This window comes from Nomascus leucogenys, chromosome 13 (genome assembly GCF_006542625.1).
Source record: "Nomascus leucogenys isolate Asia chromosome 13, Asia_NLE_v1, whole genome shotgun sequence".
Taxonomy (NCBI): Eukaryota; Metazoa; Chordata; class Mammalia; order Primates; family Hylobatidae; genus Nomascus; species Nomascus leucogenys.
In genome coordinates this window covers 77,078,175-77,101,540 of record NC_044393.1, presented here as the reverse complement: position 1 = coordinate 77,101,540, position 23,366 = coordinate 77,078,175, and the positions used below count along the sequence as shown (strand labels likewise).

Here is a 23,366-nt window from a genome sequence, read left to right as displayed (position 1 = left end):
GCACTCTTAGTGCATCATCTGGGGTCTGGGTCTCCTTAGAAACCTCCCCACCACACCTGAGTATTCACCTTTTAGCATTCTCAAGGCAAAAGAGGGCTTAGTTCCCCCATTTTGCAGCTGGCAAAACCAAGGTAGGCAGTCACTGACATGTAAAAACAATGAGAGACCTTCACAACACTCCTGGCACCCTTGCTTATGCTCCAGAAACTGACTCAGGGTATAATTGTATCATTCTGAAATCAGTTGATATCACAGTTAGCCAGTCTGCCCATCTTCCTCCCACAAATACATCAGGGGCCAAAACATAGGGGAAAAAAAAAGAAAAAAAGAAAGTAAGTTACAAAGCTGCTGATGTGTTTAGAGTGGAAATGCTGAGATTAAGAGGAGGAAGTGGTTAAGTGCACCCTGGGTGTTTGGAAATGGCCACGTCTGCAGCCCTGGAAGCTGATGAAGAAGGAGCTCTAGCCCTCTCTGCCAGGCAGGCCATAAGACTAGCCCCTCACTCCAGAGGTAGGGAGCTTGGCTGTGAAAGGGCATGATGGTAAGATACAGCTATTTAGCAAACACCAGTCCCCTCCTACAAGGAATCTTCCAATTCCGAAAGTGACCCTATTCTAAAATTACCAAGTGGCAGGTGGCCAGGCCAAAAATCCATATCCAATCAGTGCTAATGGACTGTTTGTTGCATTTCCTCATATATGGCTGCAGCACTGCTATGAAAACCCTGGGTCAGTGGTTTGAGATTTATTTAACTGGAGAGGTAACGGCACCCCAGCACCGCAAGCATTATAGAGATGCGTGAAGTGAAATGGCACATGCAGACTGCTGGTGGGAATGGAGGGACCTGTTGGTCTTATTTGCATGATCTTCCACCTCTAGCTGTACACCCAATGCCAAATCCTTTTCTGGTAACCATTAAAAAGAATTCAGCTGCATCAAGAGAAGGGAAAGGGGAGAAGAGGAAGGCATTATGTTAAGCTGAAAAGGAAAACAGCACAGTGAAGCATTTCCAGTTCCTTCTTTCATTCCCGGTTCAAGAGGTACCTGTTCTTGCTACAGTGACCCAAACGCTTCTTCTTGGAGGCCTTTTCCTATCCTTTTCAGTCTTGTTTAACACCTAGATCTTTCTTTTTCATTTGCATTTTTTTTTCTTTTTTTTGGAGATTCTTGGCTCTGTCGCCCAGGCTGGAGTGCAATGGCACGATTTTTGGCTCACTGCAACCTCTGCCACCGATTCTTGGTCTCAGCCTCCCGAGTAGCTGGGACTACAGGGATGTGCCATCACACCAGGCTAACTTTTGTATTTTCATTAGAGACAAGGTTTCGCCATGTTGGCCAGGCTGGTCTTGAAATCCTGGCCTCATGTGATCCCCCTGCCTTGGCCTCCAAAGTGTTGGAATTACAGGCGTGAGCCACTGTGCCCAGCCTGTGTTACCACCTAGTTCTTTCTTTAGTGCTTCTGCTGGCACTGTGCTATCTATCTTCCAACTCTTTAACTTAATGCAGGTCAAGGACAAATCTATGGCAATCCTGGATTGTTGTGGTCATGGTACGAAAGTATGGAGACACAAAGGAGCACTGCTATTCTGTCAGAGGATAAGGAAGCCTGTACCAGCCAGGATCTAGATAGTTCATACCCGTATCCCTCATTTTCAAGTTGCTGTGACATTGTGAGAGAAGACCTGCATCAACAGAGAGAAAGCAGAGAGCCCTCACTGTTGGCAGATTAGTCTCCAAATACCCCCCCATGGCAAGTGGAGAACACTGCAAAGATGGTCAAACCATTTTTCTTTAGACATCCATGAGGTATGTGTGGAGTCCTGGTGTCACCCCTCCCTTGGTGATCACCTTATCAGTCCATAGCCAAGTCTAGAAAAGGCATCTTGCATAGGTTAGGACTTGCTGGCATTACCTCCAGACCTTTGGTTTTCCACTGAACGTAATACTGCCTAATGTGTGGGACCATGAGGAATCAGAGACAAAGAGACCTTATGTTATTTTACTTCACAGAATAAAAGACTGGCTGATGTCCTGAGGGTACTTAAAGAAATACTCCTTTGCAAACTTAGACCAAGGATGGAAAATAGGTTTCTGTTAAGTGCCAAATCCTCTCAACTGGTAGTAGTAGCAAGGATCCCTGTTTTGAGAAGGATCTGAGCCCTGAGCCAAAGCAGCGTGGTGACTGACTGGCAATGTGTGCCATGGGTGGACAACCCGAATAGGGGTAGCATATGCGTATGTGCCATCACTGGCTTAGACAGGCTGGGGGAGTGAAGAGCACTGGGAGGATTGTTCTTTGTTGATTCTAATCGGAATGCTGCTCACAACACACATACCTAGATCCAGCCTAGAACTCTACTCTGGTTTTGTACATACTGAAGTTCAAGTCCTAAATTTCAGTTAAGCCCTGAGAGAATTTCTTTTTTTTTTTTTTGAGACGGAGTTTCGCTCTTGTTGCCCAGACTGGAGTGCAGTGGCACGATCTTGGCTCACCGCAACCTCTGCCTCCTGGGTTCAAGTGATTCTCCTGCCTCAACCTCCCAAGTTGTTGGGATTACAGGCATGCGCCACCATGCCCAGCTAATTTTGTATTTTTAGTAGAGACGGGGTTTCTCCATGTTGGTCAGGTTGGTCTCGAACTCCCAATCTTAGGTGATCAGCCCACCTTGGCCTCCCAAAGTGCTGGGATTACAGGCGTGAGCCACTGTGCCTGGCTGAGAGAATTTCTATTAATAATAAAAATGATGCTGCAAGCTACCATTCACTGAATGTTTAATATCTTGGGTTGTGAGGAACAGTTTACACATACACTTAATTTTCACAATAACCCTAGTGAGAAGGTACTCTCCTTACATAGGTGAGGCAATTAGGTTTAGCAGGATGGCTACATTGCACAATGCTAGGGATAGCCTTCATATTAAATTCTAATAGGCACTAAGATTGCCCTCGGTTTAGAGAGGGTAAGGAATGTGTCCATGGTCAGACAGCAAATGGTGAAGGTGGAATGAGAACCTAGGTTTGACTTTTCACATGCTAACAGAGTTTCATTAAGAAGGAAAAGACACCCTTAAATGTCCTAAAGAAGAGTCTAAGAATGAGCTATTCCTTTCTCACTATGTGAAACATGTTGTTTTGACCAGGTTAGGGTATCTCTGTTCTTAATTCTCAAGCTTGCTCATAATCTTATTTCATGCACCACAGCATTTCATAACAGACCATTGGTCACTTTCATTTTCAAAATCCATTTAAGTGCAGCTGACCAGAAACTGTCACGGGTGGAGTAGCAAGTGGGAAGTTCATAAATAAAGCCAGGTTTGGAACATGGAGGTTCTCTTCAAGTCCTTGGCAACAGACACAGGGTGTGGGCATGCTAATGGCAAGAACAGGGCAGGGTGAAGGTCAGCTCATCCACCAGAACAGTCCTGTGTCCTTGGGGGAGTCACACGTGAAACACCACAATGTTAGTATTACCTGGAGAAAAAATGCAGTCTACAGTCTGCTTGTGCTCTGCTGGTGGCTCAGGCTTGCTATTATATATTAAGAGCTGTGTTCTAAAAAGATATGAGTTGAATTATGTAATTCCACAGGGGATATTCAGACAACAGGCATGGCTTGCAATGTTTAGGACAAATGGAACAGGGAGGCCTGAGGCCTGAAGACACTCCAAACATGCCACGTTAAAGTTCACTTGCCAGGTGCAATGGCTCATGCCTGTAATCCCAGCACTTTGGGAGGCTGAGGCAGGCAGATCTCTTGAGTCCAGAGTTTGAGACCAGCCTGGGCAACGTGGTGAAAGCCTATCTCTACAGAAAATACAAAACATTAGCTGGGCATGGGGACATGTGCCTGTAGTCCTACCTACTTGAGAGGCTGAGGTGGGAGGGTCACCTGAGCCTGGGAGGTTGAGGCTGCAGTGAGCCATGATTGTGCCACTGCATTCCAGCCTGGGCGACAGAGTGAGACCCTGTCTCAAAAAAAAAGAAGCAAAAGCAAAGCAAGCTCACACTCAAGTCTGCATGGGTGTTGGCCAACGCTCTGGGTTCAGAAGTTCTTCTGAAAACAAGTAGTGGGCAGGTCTGTGTGAGGTCATCTTTAGTTTGTCAAGAAATTATCTGCTTGTCTGTAGATACTGCCAAATTAGGCTTCCAGAAGAAAGTTAATAGACTTCACAATATGTATTTCACCTGAAAAATAAAAATTCCGAGCTGCTTTTCTTCAGCACTTTGTTATTAAAAATATTAGCTTCCATTTTTTTTTTTTTTTTTTTAGAGAACACTCACCAAAGCTCAAGAAGCAGTGACTATTCAGGATGATTAAAGAGGTAAGAGAAACCAGGAATTGTTACTAGGAGCACCTGATATATCAAAATGAAATAAATGGCACCCAGCTCTCCTAGCACAAACCCTACCTGTCAGGGGAGTCCAGCAGTCTCTTCCTCCTGATAACATTTTTCCATTTATTCTAGGTCATAGGCCCTACATAGCTATAAGAGAGGGAGACCAGGAGACTGAATGTGCCTGGCAATAGCTATCTTCCATAGGAATGGCTCATTAAGAATATCATTTCATGTCAGATGGGTAGACTGTATCCAATACTATGAGTGGCAAGGGTTCTGCTTAGCAAGGCTCTGTTTCAAGGACTTTCATGACCTTATGTGATCCAGTACATGCATTCCCCAATTGCAATCACTACCCACTATCCTCATCATCCAGCCTCAATTGAGATGAGGCATAAAGTAAGTACTGTGGACCCTTCTAGCAGAAAAAATGCAAGAGGAAATCACATGTGAGGCTTTTACGTCTTTACTCTGGGCTGAGCTGGGTTAGACCTAAAGATGGAGAGGAAAAGTGAGTGCTAGGAGTCTTGGAACTGCTAAGGTTTCTATTGCTTCTACTTGGGGGGAAAAATGAAACTGTCAGGTCTGAGGACTGTATTTCTTCCTTTTTTTTTTTTTTTTTTGATAGGAACAACATTAAGAAAAACAAATTGATCTGACAGAGAAAACATAAAACTCTCTTAAGGAAGAGTTTACTATATAGTAGGGACCCATTCCCTAGGGGAAGGGAAGGGAAGCGTCTGCTGAAAAGGATTTTCTTCCCTGGGCTAGAATTACATCCTTGAGGCCTTCCTACATGTTCCAAGGAGGCCAAATCTCTTGTGGTCCTAAACTATTCCTCATTCCACTCCTAATCCCAGCAGCCATCCTGGGATAGGAACACTAGCCTCTGGAGAGCAGTGAGGCCTATCAAACCTACACCAGTCAGCCCATAATTACAGGTAACAGGATCTTGGCCAAGCCAATGAAAAATTAGGCACAGTACCTATTTCACAAGAATGGATGCAATTCTATGCTTGACTGGCTATGAAAGTTCTAAGGAGAGGAATAGGGAAACAGCCGAGCTGAGCCAGCAGCTTTGCAGAGAGGAATCCCACTGGAGCCAGCACAGTATTGGCACCTGTCAGCACATGCTGCTGAGCTCACTTAGGGAAGGCCACCAGTGACTGGAGACTCAGCTACTTCCAGACGTTAAAAGCTGATAGGGGAAGCCCAGTAGTCAGGGGAAGAAAGGCAATGGGGCAGCGTCCCCCACGGTACATTTCTACCTCCACTCTTCTCCTTGTGATGCCACTTTCATTTAGGGGCTGGAATGGGATTTGAGGGCCCTCTCTCTAGGCTTTTGGAAGTACTTTGCAAAGGGCCAGGAGCCCAGAAGTGAAGGGGCTGTACTAGACAGATAACACCTGGTATTCGGGAACAGCCCATCTCCAAACAGGAATTTGTTGACCTGAACTTCAAAATTAACTCTTTGCTTATTTAGCAGTCTAATCCACAAAACAGAAACATACCAGAGAGGGAGAGATTTGCAGACTATGTTCAGAGAGTGAAGGGACATGAATGGTTTCTATTTGAACACTAAACATTTTTCAAAACACTCATCATTATCTCATTACCTTTAAATATACTGGCTGGAGAGACAGGGAGACCCAGGCAGGTCAGGATCCTATAGTAAGTGCACAGTCAGGTTTTGGCTATGGACTTTTTCAATGATAAGCTGATGAATTAGCAGCCATGTGTCCAGTCTTAATACTTCAACAGTTTTCCTCCCACCCTGACAAACGCTGAGCTTGGAGAGCTTTCCTAAAGAACCATAAAGGACAACAAAATAACAGGCCTTCTTCCCATTCTCTAGAATTAGGTCACAAGGAATCAATTAGTTGATTTGACAAATACTTATTTATTGAGTATCTCTTATATACTAGGCACTGGAGTACAGAGACAAAACATGGTTCCTGTCTGTGAGGAGCTTACAAGCTAGTGGGGAGAGACTTGGGTCATAGATCCCTTGTATACTATTGGTAAGTGCACAACAGATATACGCACAGGGTGCTGTGGGAACTGATGGAAGGATACCTCATCTAGCCTGGGAGAGCAAAGGAAGGCTTCCAAGAAAAGGTGATGCACCTTCCAGAACAGGAGTGAATAGGAAAGCAAGCAAGGGGGATGACTGATGTGCTGGGCTCAGAGTGTAAGTCTACCTGAGAGATGGGATAAACAAAATGTAATGGTATACATGGCGAACTGCCAGTATAACAGGTCCGTTCTGATAAGGCACGAATTACGAAGTGAGTGGGGGTGGTGAGACATAAAGTTGGAGAGGTTATCAAGAATATATGTAAACTGAGATGAGACTTTATCCCAGAGGCAATGGGGAGTTATATTTTTTAAACAAATGCACCTACACAGTCAGATTTGTCTTTTAAGAAACATTAGATATAGGAATATAGATATACATGAGCAAATGGAAAAAGTAGGGCCCACAAAAATCAAACAGCAGATGAAGCAGGAATCAGACAATCAATAGACACAGGAGCTGTGGCAAGAGCAGAGTAAATATTTAGGGGAGGCATGGGCATAGCAAATCCTTCAAATTTCTCTGCAGTCTTGGAAGCATCCAGGATCAGAATCCATGCCCTATAGAAGACTGACTCTTAGTCAGTGTGGGACCTTCAGGGAAGTCCTCTACTATTCCTTTAACCAGTTCCAGATATTCTATGGTTGAAAAATGGTAAAATATGGCTAAAAGAATTACTGCCTTCTAAAAGCAAAACTGGCAAGATTTAAGGAGAAAAAGCATTTGATTTGGAATGCAGATGTTTGAGTTTTAGTATATGTCTTACCATTAGCTCTGCGAACAGAGGCAAGTTACTGTGCATTTTGGTGTCCTGAACTGTAAGACAGGGTTAATATTTTTCTTATAGGTTTGCTGTGAGATTAAAATGAAATACTATGCATGAAAACACTTTTAAAATGAGAAAATGCTATATAAAATTAAGGTTTGATCACTATTAAGACAGGAGTTTTTCTTACCTGAGCCTTCTTCAAAGAATATGGCCCTTAACTAAGAATAAACCTCTTGAAATTAAAGACCACTGGTGGGTGATGAACTGTCAAGCATGTGTGGGGAGGTGATAAAGGCCTTAGCCCCCAAACAGCCTTTAAAAGCTTGTGGGATGAGAGAGCTATTTAGAAAGCTGACCATAACATGTTCCCTTTTTCCTGGGCAGTGGCTGAGATAATCTAGAATAAGGGGGCTTTGTGAAAATAAATGAAACATTGCCGGACAGACTGCTTGCTTTTCCAGCAGGTAATTATTAGTGGCTCAGAGAGGGTTCCCAAGGGACATGGCCATCAGGGAGAGTCAGGAGAGTAGGTTGCACTGGATTCACCCTCACTGGGTGTCCATTACTTTCTTGGAATTTCCTGTGGCTTGAACTGTCCTCATTCCTTTGATCCAGAGATACAACTTTGCTAGTGTTCCCTCTCTTGTGGGTCTCCTCGATAGGGAAGGAGCCTTTGCAGACAGATGGAATGGGAAGGACTAAGAAAGCATACACCACAGTGCTTGTGGGGTGATGTAGGGAAAGGACCGAGGGCACAAGGACAGAGATTGAGATAAACTTGAAACTGCTCAGAGCAGTTTATCTGTTTCAGACACGATACAGCACACTTGGAGCTATGATGAAAGAAATGAAATAACTTTTTCTTGTATTCTAAGTTTTATTTCCCAGACATATACCCCTTCATAAATACACACCAATATTCATGGCTGAGGCCACATTCCCCTGAAATGTAAATACTCTTTTTTTTTTTCCCAATGACAACAGTTGCTTACAATGTTTTTCTGTATCTTTTTTTTTTTTTAAAAGCAGGGAGTAAGAGAGAGAGAGGAAACCCAGGACTCTGCCCTGGCCACTGCAGCCTGCAGAATGAGCTCCCCGGGGGACATCCTCCCTTTTAATGCCAGCAGGGAGAAGGGAAATAGGTCAAGGCAGCAGCCTGAGTTTTCAGCTGGGGCTGTCCAGCATGAGGACATCATTTTTCAGGCAGCAGCAAAGAGCAATTCTTATGTCTCAGAGAAGACAAAGGGGTCATCGAGAAAGGCCTTAGAAATGATCACCAAACCCACATACATTGCCCCTGTCCTCAGAAACTGTACCTCCTACAGCCTGGAACTGTGAAGACAGTTAAACTATGACACTGATCTCTTTAAATAATACCTTATGGCCCTTTCTCTAAGACTTCGGGTTTCTCCAACACAGCAGTGAAAACACTGCTGTGCAGGCAGCAACTGGTCAGTGAGTATGTGCTGGCTAGCTGCCTTCTGGAAGAAAGTGAGAAGAGACATGAAATCACTGTTTTATTCAGAACAAGGGCCGCAAAAAGGAAAGGATGGCTTGGGATTGCTAGATCAGTGTTTTAGACAGGAATGCCAAGGCAGAAAAGAATCACATATCCAGGACCACATAAAACTGGAGTGTGAAAACCTAGGAGTTTACACTTTTAAGCCAGTTATTTACCCATTAGCTAATGCTATCTCTCACTACTTCTGGGGGATGCTAGTAACAGGCACAACTCCCCATCTGGGAAATCACACCAGATCTTCCTGTCCTTGATTGTGTGGCAGGGAACTGCCTTAAAGAGTCAGCTGTATGTGGGTCATGGGTCACGGGTCACCAAGTACATGCTATCCAATGGGACATGGCACTCAGCTCATAGTCACAGCTACAGCTAACAGATACAATAATCTCATGCAGTCCAGCCTCAATGGCAGGGGACAGGAGAGCCAACTTAAATTTTCAGGGCTGTTACAAGCCATTTAAACCCAATTCAGCATACCATATACAGCAGTAGTCAGCAAACTTTTTGGTAAAGGAACAGATCGTAAATAGTTTAGGCTTTGCAAGCCATACAGCCTCTGTCGTAACTACACAACTCGGCTGATCATGAAAGAATTAGCATGGCCAGGCCAGGCGCGGTTGGCTCATGCCTGTAATCCCAGCACTTTGGGACGCTGAGGTGGGCAGATCACAAGGTCAGGAGTTCGAGACCAGCCTGGCCAATATGAAACCCTGTCTCTACTAAAAATACAAAAAAAAAAAAAAAATTAGCTGAGCGTGGTGGTGCAGGCCTGTAATCCCAGCTACTCGGGAGGCTGAGGCAGGAGAATTGCTTGAACCCGGAAGGCAGAGGTTGCAGTGAGCTGAGATCGCGCCACTGCACTCCAGCCTGGGCGACAGAGCGAGACTCTGTTTCAAACAAACAAACAACAAAAAACAGAATTAGCATGGCTATGTTTCAATGAAACTTTATTGTAAAAACTGGCAGTGGCACAGATTTGCCCACCCGTCCTAAATACCAGCGGAGTCAGGCTAGAAAGAAAGACTGAATTAACTGTATTTTTTTTTTTTTTTTTAAGTAAAAGTGATCGTCATTTGAGAGTTCCTTGGCTGCTTTGGGCTTCAAGGCCGGGGAAGCAGGTAATGGCACAGTGTCTCACTCACTGTTCTTCCTGCCCTGGGGCTGGCAGCATCACCAGAATGCCCAAACCACTGAGTTGGAATTGTCTTCCCAGATTTCCAACTCAGGTAAAAGAACAAAAGCCAACAGGAACCAATGGCTAAGGAGGAGCAACATGTAAAATGGTGGTGTAAAAGAAGAAATGCAATGTAAGGGGGCAGGAGAGAAGTCAAGATAATGGAGCCGAGTGGTGGCCAGAAATGTGAGTAGCTCTGTGCTGACTAGCGTCACTGTAAAACAAATTTGAGGAAAGCAGCATTATGAGGTCTCAAGATAATGGGAGCCACCTGAAAACGGAGATAAAAGACTTGTCTAAAGCTTGAGGGCTCCACATGAAGATATGAGATGGAAAGACTATAATTCAGGCAGGAATTCCTGCACAGCCCACCAAAAGCCAGGACAATGCACTTACAAACATGGTGTCATTTTACCAGTGCCAGACACCCTGCATGCCAGCTTCCTGTTCTCTGCCTGGCAGAAGGCTGGCCTAGAGGCAGTCACTGTTACATAGCCCCTCTCCCCTCTGTATCTTCCTCAGGTCAGTTTATGGTTTCACATAGGGAAGTCCAACTTGATGACCAGGCCTCTGTCGGATCACACAAAGGGGCCCAGGAAGTACTTTGAAATCGTACAATCTGTGGGCTTCATCTTTCCTAGGATAATGCAGATTTATGGTAACCGAGGAAGGCATGCGGGGCATAGAGAAATTCTGGCCAAAGAAAAGACATGAAAAAAATTTAAAACTTTAAAGGGAAGGGATGAGGGCAGGGCCAAGGACAATCACGTCTTCAAAATACCTGGTTATCTGAGCTAAAACTCATGATCAAGGGAACAGGTAAAACGTGCAAAAAACCAGTTCAACTGCGGCCATCCCAGCAGTGGCTCAGCTCCAGGAGAGTTCCTGCACTGTCGTGCACCGTGGGCAAGATAGAGGCTGCCTGGAAGGTAAGGGCTGCATGAGGTGGGAGGTCGTGGGCCCACACTCAGGCATCCACGCATTGCTCAGGACTTCCGCTGAGGGCGGGAAGGACCTCTGCCTCAAGGAGTACCAATGTACTGGGACTTTCCTCTTCTGCTAGATCTTTGTGGGGTTGGGGGAGTAGGACAAAGAGAAGCATTCCCCAAGACAACTTACGAAATAAAAATGGAGGTACTACATAGGTAAAAGTAAATGAATAAGCCTGTAACAAAACACAAACCTCTCCATTCCTACACTGTTCAGAAAACAGTTTTCATACATAATATAAAGGAAATGTTCAGGACAGTAGGGTATTACTGGATCTTTTAGTTAGATTTTTGAATTATTCATAGTTTAGGGCATACTCACATTTTCTCAGTGTAAAGAACTTTCAAAACAGCCAGCCCAAGTAATCATATAAGTAGCTAAGAAAATGCAGAAAGGTTCTTATTGAGACCCTCAACCTAGGGATATGAAAGATTGGGCCACTATAATCAAGAAAGATCAACTCTGGATCAGACTAAAGATCTGCAAACTCAATTACATACCAAGAGCACCAAAGAGCTTCCCCAAAGAAAACGGGGGAAAATTGTAATCTTTTTCAACAGTCAAGTATTAGCAAATATAAGACAAAGGTAAGGTCGCAATAACCATGGGAGAGTAAAAGAGCTTTGGGCCGCTCACTCCTTTTAGTGATCAGTATTCTCTTTGACCCCCTTGTACTTTTGGATCTCATCAGTGGGCCAGAAACATGATCAGGAAGAAAGGTGGCTGGGAAAAAGACAGTTGAAAAAGAAAGGGAAAGAAACTTTAAGAGATGTGAAACAGTGGGAAGACAACGATGGTGAGAAATTTGACTTAGTAAATGATGAGAATGCCACCAACCAATGTCTTGGGCAATCTAATGAAGGGATTTCCTTCCTCCAACCAAAGCACAACAAATAAACAAAAGTCTGTTGCTGCATCCTTGGCAATGTCTTTAAGTTATGAATTTGAACAGACTCACCTGCTTTTACCAATATAGTTACTTTGCAGTTCATTATCCAAAATTAGAGGGAAATTCTACAATATCTGCCCCATCCACTTAATCCCTGGGCCACTTCAAAAATTGCAACAGGCACTTACAGACAACTGGAGTGTTTGGATTTTTGAAATACTTCTCTTGCACGGGGTTATTTTTAATTGATAAAAATTCAGGCAGCATTGTGTAATTACAAAACGGGAGAGGGGGAAGCACCTTCCATGTCAATATAAGGATTTTTACTTCGCATGCATCTTCACAAAAAATAAAATGGAGGGCAATGTGAATCTGATGATACAATTAAGCCCCCCAATCCCCCAATCATTGTACGGATAGCCAACAAAGCACATGTGATACCCAGATTGTTGTAGCTTATGTTTGGGAAATGGAACTGAGAATTCAGGATTTGTTAGGCCGCTCCACTTTCTTCTACAAAATAAGAAGGCAAGCAGTAAAGAATCAAAGATGTGGCAACCAACACTTCTCTCAAGGCCAGGACAGTCCAACATAAGCATCTCGGACTGGCGTGTTCTCTTGTTCTCTCACGCCTCATGTATTTCTTAGCAATTCAAATCAGCTTGAGAGGCTGAAGCTTATAAACAGGTATTTTTATCACTGAGCATCCTAAAGAAGTCCACGCATTTGCTCTCAAAGATCTACGAAGACTCATTAGAGAGACAGCCTCTAGGACCCTATAATCTTGTACCTCTGTGAGTATTATGAAAGCTGGAGGGACCCTATAGATGACTGTAAAGGAAGTGGGGACAATGGCAGATTCAAAAATCCTAAGGCTGAGCCAAGCACACCTTCCCGCTGCTCCTTTCTTGTGCCCACCTAGCAGGACAAATGGCTGGCATGCTCCTGGAAAGAAGATGGATCTGTTGATGAAGGCTTGAGCAAAATTAACAGGTAGAAGGGCACCACAGCAGCTGAGATCCTAACTCCTGTGTGCAAGAGCCAGCCCAACAGGCAGAAACAGAAATACAATTAAATTAAGTCAGAAAACTCGCTACAGAAAATGCAATTACTCAAAGATACAAATAAATGTTCAAAGAAAATTGGCCCCTGACAGGGTTAGTCAAGCTTCTAAATCTAGCTGGAGGCAGGCAGCTCAGGCTAATTCACCAAGGAGGAAGAATGCAAAGATGTAAGCTCTCTGCATCAGGAGCCTGGCTGGGCTGGCCTGGTGTCCACCACACATCCCAGGCCACCAGTAGAGGGGAGCAATTTGGGGGTGGCTGGCCAATGAAGCAGGGCTCAGGGAAATAAGATGTGGGCAGACACAAGAATGAATTATGGATGTGCAAGGCTGAGCAGTGGAAAAAACAAAAGACTGATCTCTGACATGGCAGACCAAGGGAGCCTTATTTTGTCACCCCTCCTCACAGAAGAAGCAACAGGAAGACATCCTACCTCTCGCTGCAGCACCAGTTCCTTGGTGAAAAGTGTAGCTTCCTCGCTGAAGGGCTCTCCTTCCTGCACCAAGCCTGGGAGGTTTCGGGCTCCTCTGGGGCATTCAATGCCTGTGTCAGGAGAAAAGGAGAATCTGTGATGAAAAGGTGCCCATTAGGCTTGCTGTCCAATAAGGACGGTCCCCTGACACCTCCAATGAAGCAGGCGTTACATCTAACTTCCATCCATTCTATCTGAGACGAAGACAGAGGTAATGGGAGAAGTGGAGGAGGAGTTTAGTTCTCCCCAGGTGGAAAAAACCAACACTATCACAGCAGCACCAATGGATAGGAGCTCTCAGCCATGGCATCCGGGAATTATCAAGAGCACATGGGGAAAGGAGCCTTCCAAGTGAGATGAGGAGGAACTCCTCATCCTGCACTGCTCCAACTGATGGTCCCACAGTCTCACAGCTTGAGCCATCTCTTACAGAAATGGCTCCCTCGCCTACTGATATCCCAGCCATTCTGCCTCCTAAGTGCCATTCTCACTGACTCCTGGACATTTTCTCCTTGCTATCTGACTTTTACACCAAATTCAAAAGTGTTAATTCAGTGTCACTTTTCTCTTCAAATAAGCCTCCCCTCTCAACTCTGGGTGTATTTTGGAAATAGTATCATCGGCTTTTCATTCAGAATGAGAGACAGAAAAAAAAGCAAAACACCTCAGAATACTGATGAAATAGTTAGGTGCCTGGAGCCAAAGAAACCCAGTTTCACATCCCAGCTCTATCACTTATTAGCTGTGTGACCTTAGCCAAATTACTCAGAAAGTCTCAGTTTCCCTACTTATTGAATATCTTATACAACAGATATAATATATCCACTTCTTAAGGTTGCTGTGTGAACTAGGAGAGATTATTTAGAACGATGCCTGCCACATGCAGAGGTTCACTATATCCTATTATTAATGTTATCTGTATCATCATTATCACTCTTAGCAATTCCCATGCTCAAAACCTCAAAATCCTCTTTGACCCCCACAACCAACCTGTCCCTGAAGATAGAATCCTATCCTTCATACTTTTTTTTGTATCCAACCACAGGATTCTGTACAAAGTGCTCACTAACCAAGTGAGACTGCCTTTTCTTTCTCTGAGTCAACCCGTTCGTTTTGCAAGTATATTTACCACTAACAGTGGTCATCTGTGACAGACCATGAAATATGCTACGTTTTGATATTCGAGACTTACAAATATTTCAAAAAAATTCACACTGTAGCTATAATTATGACGCTATATAATTACAGACATAATTCCACAAAAAGTGGAACTGGGCTAGAGACATAGGAAATGAAAATGATGAAGATCTGGGGGAGGATGCATGGAGTATGTGTGTCTCTCAATCACTGGTGGTCTCTCCTGTTGCAGTAAGGCAGAACTAAGAGGTGCTACCTTTTATTTACAAACACCCTCAAGGGAACGTACAAGAGATCTGGCATAGGGGCAGCAGAAGCAGGGTGTCTCGGTGATGGCAAACACCTGCTTGGGGGAGACAAGGTCCCACTGCTGCTAGGACAGAAGGTACATCTCTGTGTATGAATAAAGCTAGGTGCTGCTCATGTTTCTGGCCAGGGCATTGATTCAAGATGACAAAGCTCAGAAAAAAAGGGAATAGGCTATATATTGGGCTTTCAGAAGATAAAGAACGGAGCTTTCTCTTTGAGCTCCAAGGCCTTACAAATGGAATACACCATATCAAATAAAATGCTAGGCCAGGAGAAAGACTGCCGCAGGACAGCAGCTTGAGGTGACAGCAAGAACCATTCTGCCACCCTTGAAAAGATGGGACAGATGAAGGCCCCACCCAAGTGTCACATGGCAAAGAAGATCACCAGGGCTGCCTCATTCCTGGCACTTCAGTGCTGGCCTGCAAGGGAGGGGTAGAACGTATTTTTGTAAAAGACAGCAATAAACTCATGAACCAAAGAGCCTGAGATTAACCCTGCAGGGAGAGATGAGGCTAGAGAAAAATGGAACGAAAGATGGCCCATGTTTTTTACATCAATAGCCAAAAACACTTTTCTTTTTATATCTGCAAACTAAGCAAGAACAAAATCATCAGAGAGAAAAATAAACAATTCCATTGAACAATCTTGCCACATAACCACAGAAAAAGCATTGTTGCAGAAACAGGCATAACGCTAAAACAAGTGTTCAGTTTGTTTCTGACTCTTAGCAGCCATTTGGGCAGGACAGGACTGGGGCGCTGCTGGGTGAGGCTGCTACGAACTGGGGACTAGTACTGGGATGTAGCTAGGGTACTGCACTGGGCAGCAGGAACTAAGGGGTTGAATTTTCAGTATGAGGGCAAAAAAGATTTCTGAGCTTCACTTATTGAGTACCACTCTACTCCTTTGTCACTCTCTTGGTATTCTGAAATCTCACCAGGTTGGTCAAGCTACAGAGATTGCAGTCGCTCCCCTGAATCCTGGAGACCACCAAGTGATTAAATTGAGAAAACATGATGGCTCAGTGGGCCAGGGAGTTAAACAAATCAAGCAGAAATATATTCAAAACATTTTTCATGAGATAGTCCTCTGGGCCTGTGAAAACCAAATCCCAATCACTCTATGTAGACACAAAGGCAAAGAAGGGCCTTTGTTATGTTGCTAGTCCACTTCCCAGCAGTTAAGCCCTAGTGTGTCCGGAATTGGTGGGTTCTTGGTCTCACTGACTTCAAGAATGAAGCCGCGGACCCTCGCGGTAAGTGTTACAGTTCTTAAAGGCGGCGTGTCTGGAGTTTGTTCCTTCTGATGTTCAGATGTGTTCAGAGTTTCTTTCTTCTGGTGGGTTCGTGGTCTCGCTGGCTCAGGAGTGAAGCTGCAGACCTTCGCAGTGAGTGTTACAGCTCTTAAGGCGGCGCGTCTGGAGTTGTTCGTTCCTCCCGGTGGGCTCGTGGTCTCGCTGGCTCAGGAGTGAAGCTGCAGACCTTTGTGGTGAGTGTTACAGCTCTTAAAAGCAGTGTGGACCCAAAGAGTGAGCAGTAGTAAGATTTACTGCAAAGAGTGAAAGAACAAAGCTTCCACAGTGTGGAAGGGGACCCGAGCGGGTTGCCACTTTTGGCTTGGGCAGCCTGCTTTTATTCTCTTATCTGGCCCCACCCACGTCCTGCTGATTGGTAGAGCCGAGTGGTCTGTTTTGACAGGGCGGTGATTGGTGCATTTACAATCCTTGAGCTAGACATAAAGGTTCTCTACGTCCCCGTCAGATCAGTTAGATACAGAGTATAGACCTAACAAAGGTTTTCCAAGGCCCCACCACAGCAGCTACATACAGAGTGTCGATTGGTGCACTCACAAACCCTGAGCTAGACGCAGGGTGCTGATTGGTGTGTTTACAAACCTTGAGCTAGATACAGAGTGCCGATTGGTGTATTTACAATCCCTGAGCTAGACATAAAGGTTCTCCACCTCTCCACCAGACTCAGGAGCCCAGCTGGCTTCACCCAGTGAATCCCGCACGGGGGCTGCAGGTGGAGCTGCCTGCCAGTCCTGCACCATGCACTCGCACTCCTCAGCCCTTGGGTGATCAATGGCACTGGGCGCCGTGGAACAGGGGGTGGCGCTCGTCGGGGAGGCTCGGGCTGCACAGGAGCCCACGGAGGCGGGGGAAGACTCAGGCATGGCGGGCTGCAGTCCCGAGGCCTGCCCTGCGGGAAGGCAGCTAAGGCCCGGCGAGAAATCGAGCGCAGTGCCGGTGGGCTGGCACTGCTGGAGGACCCATTACACTCTCTGCAGCCGCTGGCCTGGATGCTTAGTACCTCATTGCCCGGGGCCGGCAGGGCCGGCCGGCTGCTCCAAGTGTGGGGCCCGCCAAGCCCACGCCCACCTGGAACTCCAGCTGGCCCGCAAGCACAGCACGCAGCCCCCGTTCTTGCTCGCGCCTCTCCCTCCCCACCTCCCTGCAAGCTGAGGGAGCCGGCTCCCGCCTTGGCCAGCCCAGAAAGGGGCTCCCACAGTGCAATGGTGGGCTGAAGGGCTCCTCAAGTGCCGCCAAAGTGGGAGCCCAGGCAGAGGAGGCCCCGAGAGTGAGCGAGGGCTGTGAGGACTGCCAGCACGCTGTCACCTCTCACTAGCACAACAAGAGTAGGAAGCTGAAGTAGGGTGCTTCTGTGCCCTTTTTCAAGTGGAAATAAGTAAACATCCATTCACATCCATTCCCATCAGGCAGAGACAGAATCTATTCCCAGACTAAGGTACAAAGTCAGGGCCAGGAGAGCAGGACAGGCTTTAAGATATCTGAGTGTCTGAGCATTAGAAATTTGCTGAGCCGAGCTACATCTACAGATAGAAGATACTGTAGATAGGCGTTCTTCAAACTTTTTATTCTTACTGTGACCCACATACACATTTACATATGGGTACAAACACCTGTAGACAACCACTGGAAGTAAGACGCCTTCAATAGATTCCAGAGTTTTTGGGCTGGGTGTGGTGGCTCACGCCTGTAATCCCAGCACTTTGGGAGGCCGAGGTGGGTGGATCACGAGGTCAGGAGATCGAGACCATCCTGGCTAACACAGTGAAATCCCATCTCTACTAAAAATACAGCAAATTAGCCAGGCATGGTGGCGGGTGCCTGTAGTCCCAGCTATTTGGGAGGCTGAGGCAGGAGAATGGCATGAACCCAGGAGGTGGGGCTTGCAGTGAGCCAAGATCCCACCGCTGCACTCCAGCCTGGGCAACAGAGTGAGACTCTGTCTCAAAAAAAAAAAAAAAAAAAAAAAAAAATAGATTCCAGAGTTTCAAAACAGTCACATCAGGCAGATTCTGCCAGTGCAGTTGTTTAGGCAGGAAGACCATTTCCTGAGGTTTCCTTCTCTGCCATCTTGGTATTACCTTTTGCAGAGCAGTATTTATGTATTCATTTATTTATTTGGGGGGTTATTTTTATTGGAGGCCAGCTTAGCAATTATTACGTTTCCACAAAACAATGGTTAATCTTGACTATATATGTTAGTCATATATGTCAGTATATGTTATACTGACAGTCTCTCTTCTGTTCACCATTTCATTAAGGAAAAAAACAAAATGGCTATGACACTGAATTGATTTAAAACCTCTAGTGGGACAAATACCCACTTTGAAAAACACTGGTATTGACTGAGGTGTAAAGACAGAAGGATGGAAGGACAGGGCAGGTCCTGATGGCTTTCTTGCAGAGTTAAAAAGGGCCCCAACTGAGGGTTTATCCAGTTTCTAGACTTGCTTTTGTGTACTAAGGGACCAAGGAACAGAGCAAACAATATGCTGTCCACTGATGGAGAGGAGACCACACAAATGGTAACATTCTGAAGCCAAAAAGTCAGTTGTCATTGCTGCTGAAAGCCAGGTGAAGCCACATGCTGGCAGCGAGCAGAGTTATGCTGTGCCCTCCTCTCCCAAGAGCTCAGGGAGCAAGTCAACCTAATCCATGCTGCACCTTTCCTCAAGCAATGCCTGCACTGCTGGGCTGGTGATGCAATAAAATGGATGTTAAAAATAAAAGTTAAAGAAAACAGATGAAGGGAAAGAAAGTTGGGTTCTAAGAAAGCAAACCCAAGGCTGCTGATGCTCAGCTGGGCAGGCTGACAGGCAGCAATGGAGCGCTCCCAAGCCACACAGGGCCTCGGACTGTAAATATGAAGTGAGGTATCACTGGAGCTGCAGAAGTTCTCCCCAGCCAGTTGAGGAAGTGCCTGGCTAGATCCTCCATGTTACCACTAATAGCTGTCTTTTCTGATAACATACCAGTCAGTGCTGCCTGCTGATAAAGATACATTAACTCAGCTGTGCCTCAAATGCCACAGGTGCAAGAGAAGTGCCAAGCTTACCTCTGACACAAGCCTTTAAGAAACAAACTATTTTGTTTTAATAAACACAAAACAAGACAAAACACTATACTTAAAAAAAAAAATCCCCCAAATTCCTGAGCATTTTCCTTCCCTATTATGGGGTGTGCCAGAACAAAGACAGATCCCCCATGGGGGGACTCAGCTGACTTCCACAAGGGCAGGCACAGGAGAGACAGGTAAGACAAATGCCTGCCCCACCTCCTGCTCCATGTGGCTGCTGCTCCTGACCTCTTTCAAACTCTATAGGTCCATCTGCCTATAAGCAAAAACTCATTATTTTTCACACCTTTTCTAGACTTTCTGGGATATGAATGGTTGACCATGGCTATTTGAAACAAAACAAAACAAAAGGAAATAAAATCAAATAAAAAGAGGTTTCTGCCTGACTTTGTACAGTTTAGGGAGAGAAAATTCACTGCTAGCCATCAGCACATCATGACTCTGGGTTCTGCTCTGCCACTGATAGAATATTAAACTTACCCAGGCTTCATCTGTCTATAAAATGAAGGATATGCAAGGCCTTCTCTGGACACAAAATCTTACCATTTTGGTTATACCCTTTTGAGATTCCTCACCCAAGCCTTGACTCATGGAGTACAAATATCAAACAAAATGCTGGGCTATGGAGCAATCATTCTATTAAAGAAATTATACATTTAGAGACATTGACTAACTAGGTCAATTAACACAAATACTCTGGTCAGTCAGCTTTGGAACAAGAAGTACACATTCTTGTTAATGACAAGATAATGGGCTCTGTAAGAGATTCCATTGATGGCTATGTGAAACTTATGTATCGCTCTGAGTATTTTACACTCTTTGTCGAGTTTTATGATAACTAAGTCTCAGGACTCAAAATGTATTCACTTTTTCCTTTATTGGGCAGTGGGAGCTAAGGGAAGTGTGACAAATTGGCCTTAGCTGGAAGTATGTGACAGCTTCCCAGTGACACTTATTCCACCAACAAGAGACCAGGCATTAGCTGAAGGAGACAAAACTCAAGTGGAAACAAAAAACAGTTTGAAGGATTAGTCAACGGTGTCTACTGCATGCCCGCTGTGTTCTCACTACTGCATCAGACATCACAGTGGCACAGGAGGCATGCAGAACCTGCCTTCTGTCCATTGGGTACACTGAAAAATCCACCAGCTCATCTAGCAGACCTCCACTCTCCATTTAACTAATACTTGTCTATGTCTACTCTGGGCCAGGAAGATGAGGATTGTTGTGGAAGATGAGGATTCAATGATGAAAACACTTTGTGCTCATGAAGTTAATTACCAGCTAGGAAAGATTATTTTCCTCTACTATTGTAAAAGGTATGTTATTGGTGACTGGATTTGCCATTTGGCCTGTATGTTGCAGAATGTTAAGAAATAGTACATGGCCGGGCGCAGTGGCTCAAGCCTGTAATCCCAGCACTCTGGGAGGCCAAGGCAGGTGGATCACTTGAAGTCAGGAGTTTGAGACCGGCCTGGCCAAGATGGTGAAACCCCGCCTCTACTAAAAATACAAAAATTGGCAGGGCGTGGTGGTGTGCGCCTGTAGGGCCAGCTACTCAGGAGGCTGAGGCAGGAGAACCACTTGAATTCCAGAGGTGGAGGTTGCAGTGAGCTGAGATTGCACCACTGCACTCTAGCCTGGGCGACACAGCAAGACTCTGTCTCAAAAAAAAAAAGAAAAGAAATACTACATGATAGATAACTGGATTATGTTAGGCAGATGCATGTGTGGCTAGGAAGCTATTGGCAGAATGTAGTGGACAACACAATCATGGGGCTTAACAGGACACATCCCTCACTAAGGAGACAGCCTTGGGCAGCTATGCTTTTTAGCACATGACCTCTCTTCTCTCCACACACCACAAGCTGGGAATGGGAAGTCTGCGCAGAAGGTGGGGAATGGCAGAGAGGGAGGGAGTGGTGTTGTACCAGCTTCAAGGGTAGCAAATGTGCAGTCAGGCCAGCAATAGGAAAAACAGCTCTATTCAAACAGAAACGGCAGATGCCAGGTGAGCCAATAAGAGTCTCTTTCTGGAATTTGAACTGAGCAGTGTTTAAAACACAAGCCCAGCATGAGCCAGAGGAAGGAGGCAATAAGCAGAGGGGACGAACTGACATTAACACTGGAGATCTACAGTGAGGTCCCTGGAGCAGTCTCAGACTCAGAATCACCCCAGGTTCCAGGATCTGTGACACCTGACCCTACCTAGGCTCCTATTAGATTTTCATGGATATTCCTCTGCTCTCTTCCCTCATGGACACTGTAAGCCAATCTGTGAGGATCTGGTACTTTCAACCAAACTAAAACTAAAACTAAAACTAAAACAGTGCATCTTAGGGCAGGCACTGTGTCATATTCAGATTTTAATCTTTCCAGCACCTAACATACAATGTAGCACATAGTGGCATTGGAGACCCTCAATAAATGTTGAATGAATATTAGTGAAAAATAGTTCTGAAAAATGTAAACACACAGAGAAAGAGATGGTTGATGAACTGTCAGGGCGCAGAGCTGCGATGAGGTTTAGTCTGATGGCCCTGGAGAACAGAGGTGTTTTATGCAAATACCAGGAAAGGGGCCAACAGAATCCATAACTACATACATCCCACTTTCCCATGGTTACATAACACTTCAAGGATTAAACAAAGTATAGCATAGCTACACCCTTTTACCCCACTGGTCTTTAAATTGGCACATTTAGAGGACAGGGTTTAACTACAGAGTTGAAGTGGTCAACACTGACCAGCTATGTCAGAGAGACCTGAGGCTGGAGCATAGCAGACATGTTTAGCTTCTGATATGCCAAAGGAGGAAAACAATTCTCACTCATGACCTATGTTCAGTTCTAGGAAAGTTATGTGGCCACATGGAAATGCAGAAAACTGGAGCACACTTAAAGAGAGCAGGGGAAAATGACTCAGGGGCTTGGAGACCTGCCTTTAAAGGGAAGATAAAAGGTGCTAAATTTGTACAGCTCAGCTAAGCGGTGACTAAGAGGGTGACACGATAACAATCTGCAAATATTTGACAGGTGTAAACACAAGAAAGGAGGGAGAACGCCTAGCCTGAAAACAGGGGGTATAATCATTAGGGGAAAGAAAATCTGGACACCATATCGGAAAAACTTAGTGTGGGGATGACTACTGGGATATAAATAAGTTTCCCAATGGAAGGGAAAATGTTATTCAGTCTTAAAGCTGAAAGATGGTCACTAAGTCCACTCCTCTGCTTACAGTGAGGAGCCCAGGCCAGTGAATTGTGATTTTATTTTATATATTTAGGCAAATTAATAATATTCAATACCTCTGCTTTAAATAATGCTCCATGGAACTTTCACAACAAAACAGGGTTTATCTCCCTAGCCACGTACCTAGCTAGCAGATAAAGGGGGGCTCAGTGCAGATGTAGGGGGTGGACAGTGGGGAGAGGAACAGGAGGCAGGAGTATCTCATCTAGTTTTCATCTTCCTTCCTAGTCTTTAAGACCCCAGGCAGGAATGCTGTAAAAGTTTTCCAGATAGGAAACTATGGACACCTCTCCTTTCTATAGACTGTACTTGGCCCCCTGGAGTCACTGTCAAGGACAAGACACAGAAAGAACACCAAAACAAGCTTCCTGTCCCACTGACTGCACTCCCATACCTCTGCCTGAGTACCTGCTGCTGCAGCTACTCGATTTGTCATCCACAGGCTCCCAGCAGTTTTTTACCCCTAGACCCAATTAGTTCCATTTCTATATTTTCCCATACCACCCTTCTCCCCACCAAAAAACAAAACAAAATTGTAAAAAGCCCCACTACACATAGACTGTAAGATACTTAAACTCCATATAAAGGCTGAGAAAAGCAACACTTTCAAGTCTGTCCAGGCCGATTTCAAAAATTCTTCAGTGCTAACAATATATAGACAGGTATTCCCTCCTTAAGTATCAAGAACAAAATCAAGAACTTTTAACCATCAACATGAAAGGCAGAGTCAGACAGACCATCTGCCTAATTTTAAGGAATGTAATTATCACTTAAACAACATACAAAGCCAAATCAGTTCATGCCATTGCTTCTCAGACCTGTAATAGCTCATACACCAAAAACTTGTACTTCTTGCTCATAAGCTTTAAAGTAGAAAGAATTTGGATGGCTCAGGTTGCAAACGCTGTCAATGAATCAGTTCACTATTGAAAACTGCACACCATCTCACTTAGGGCGTATTTCCACATTCCTAAAATGGCCCAAAGAAAAAG

At 45.0% G+C, this 23,366-nt stretch overlaps 1 protein-coding gene across 1 annotated transcript in view; it reads right to left on the bottom strand.

The window, feature by feature from the left end:
- The window catches only part of SND1 (staphylococcal nuclease and tudor domain containing 1), a 440,010-nt gene that overhangs the window by 88,480 nt on the left and 328,164 nt on the right, over nucleotides 1-23,366 (bottom strand). Inside the window, exon 16 of the mRNA XM_003261285.3 lies at nucleotides 13,252-13,361. Coding sequence (XP_003261333.1) covers nucleotides 13,252-13,361 — 110 coding nt within the window. The remainder of the gene's footprint in view (nucleotides 1-13,251; nucleotides 13,362-23,366) is intronic.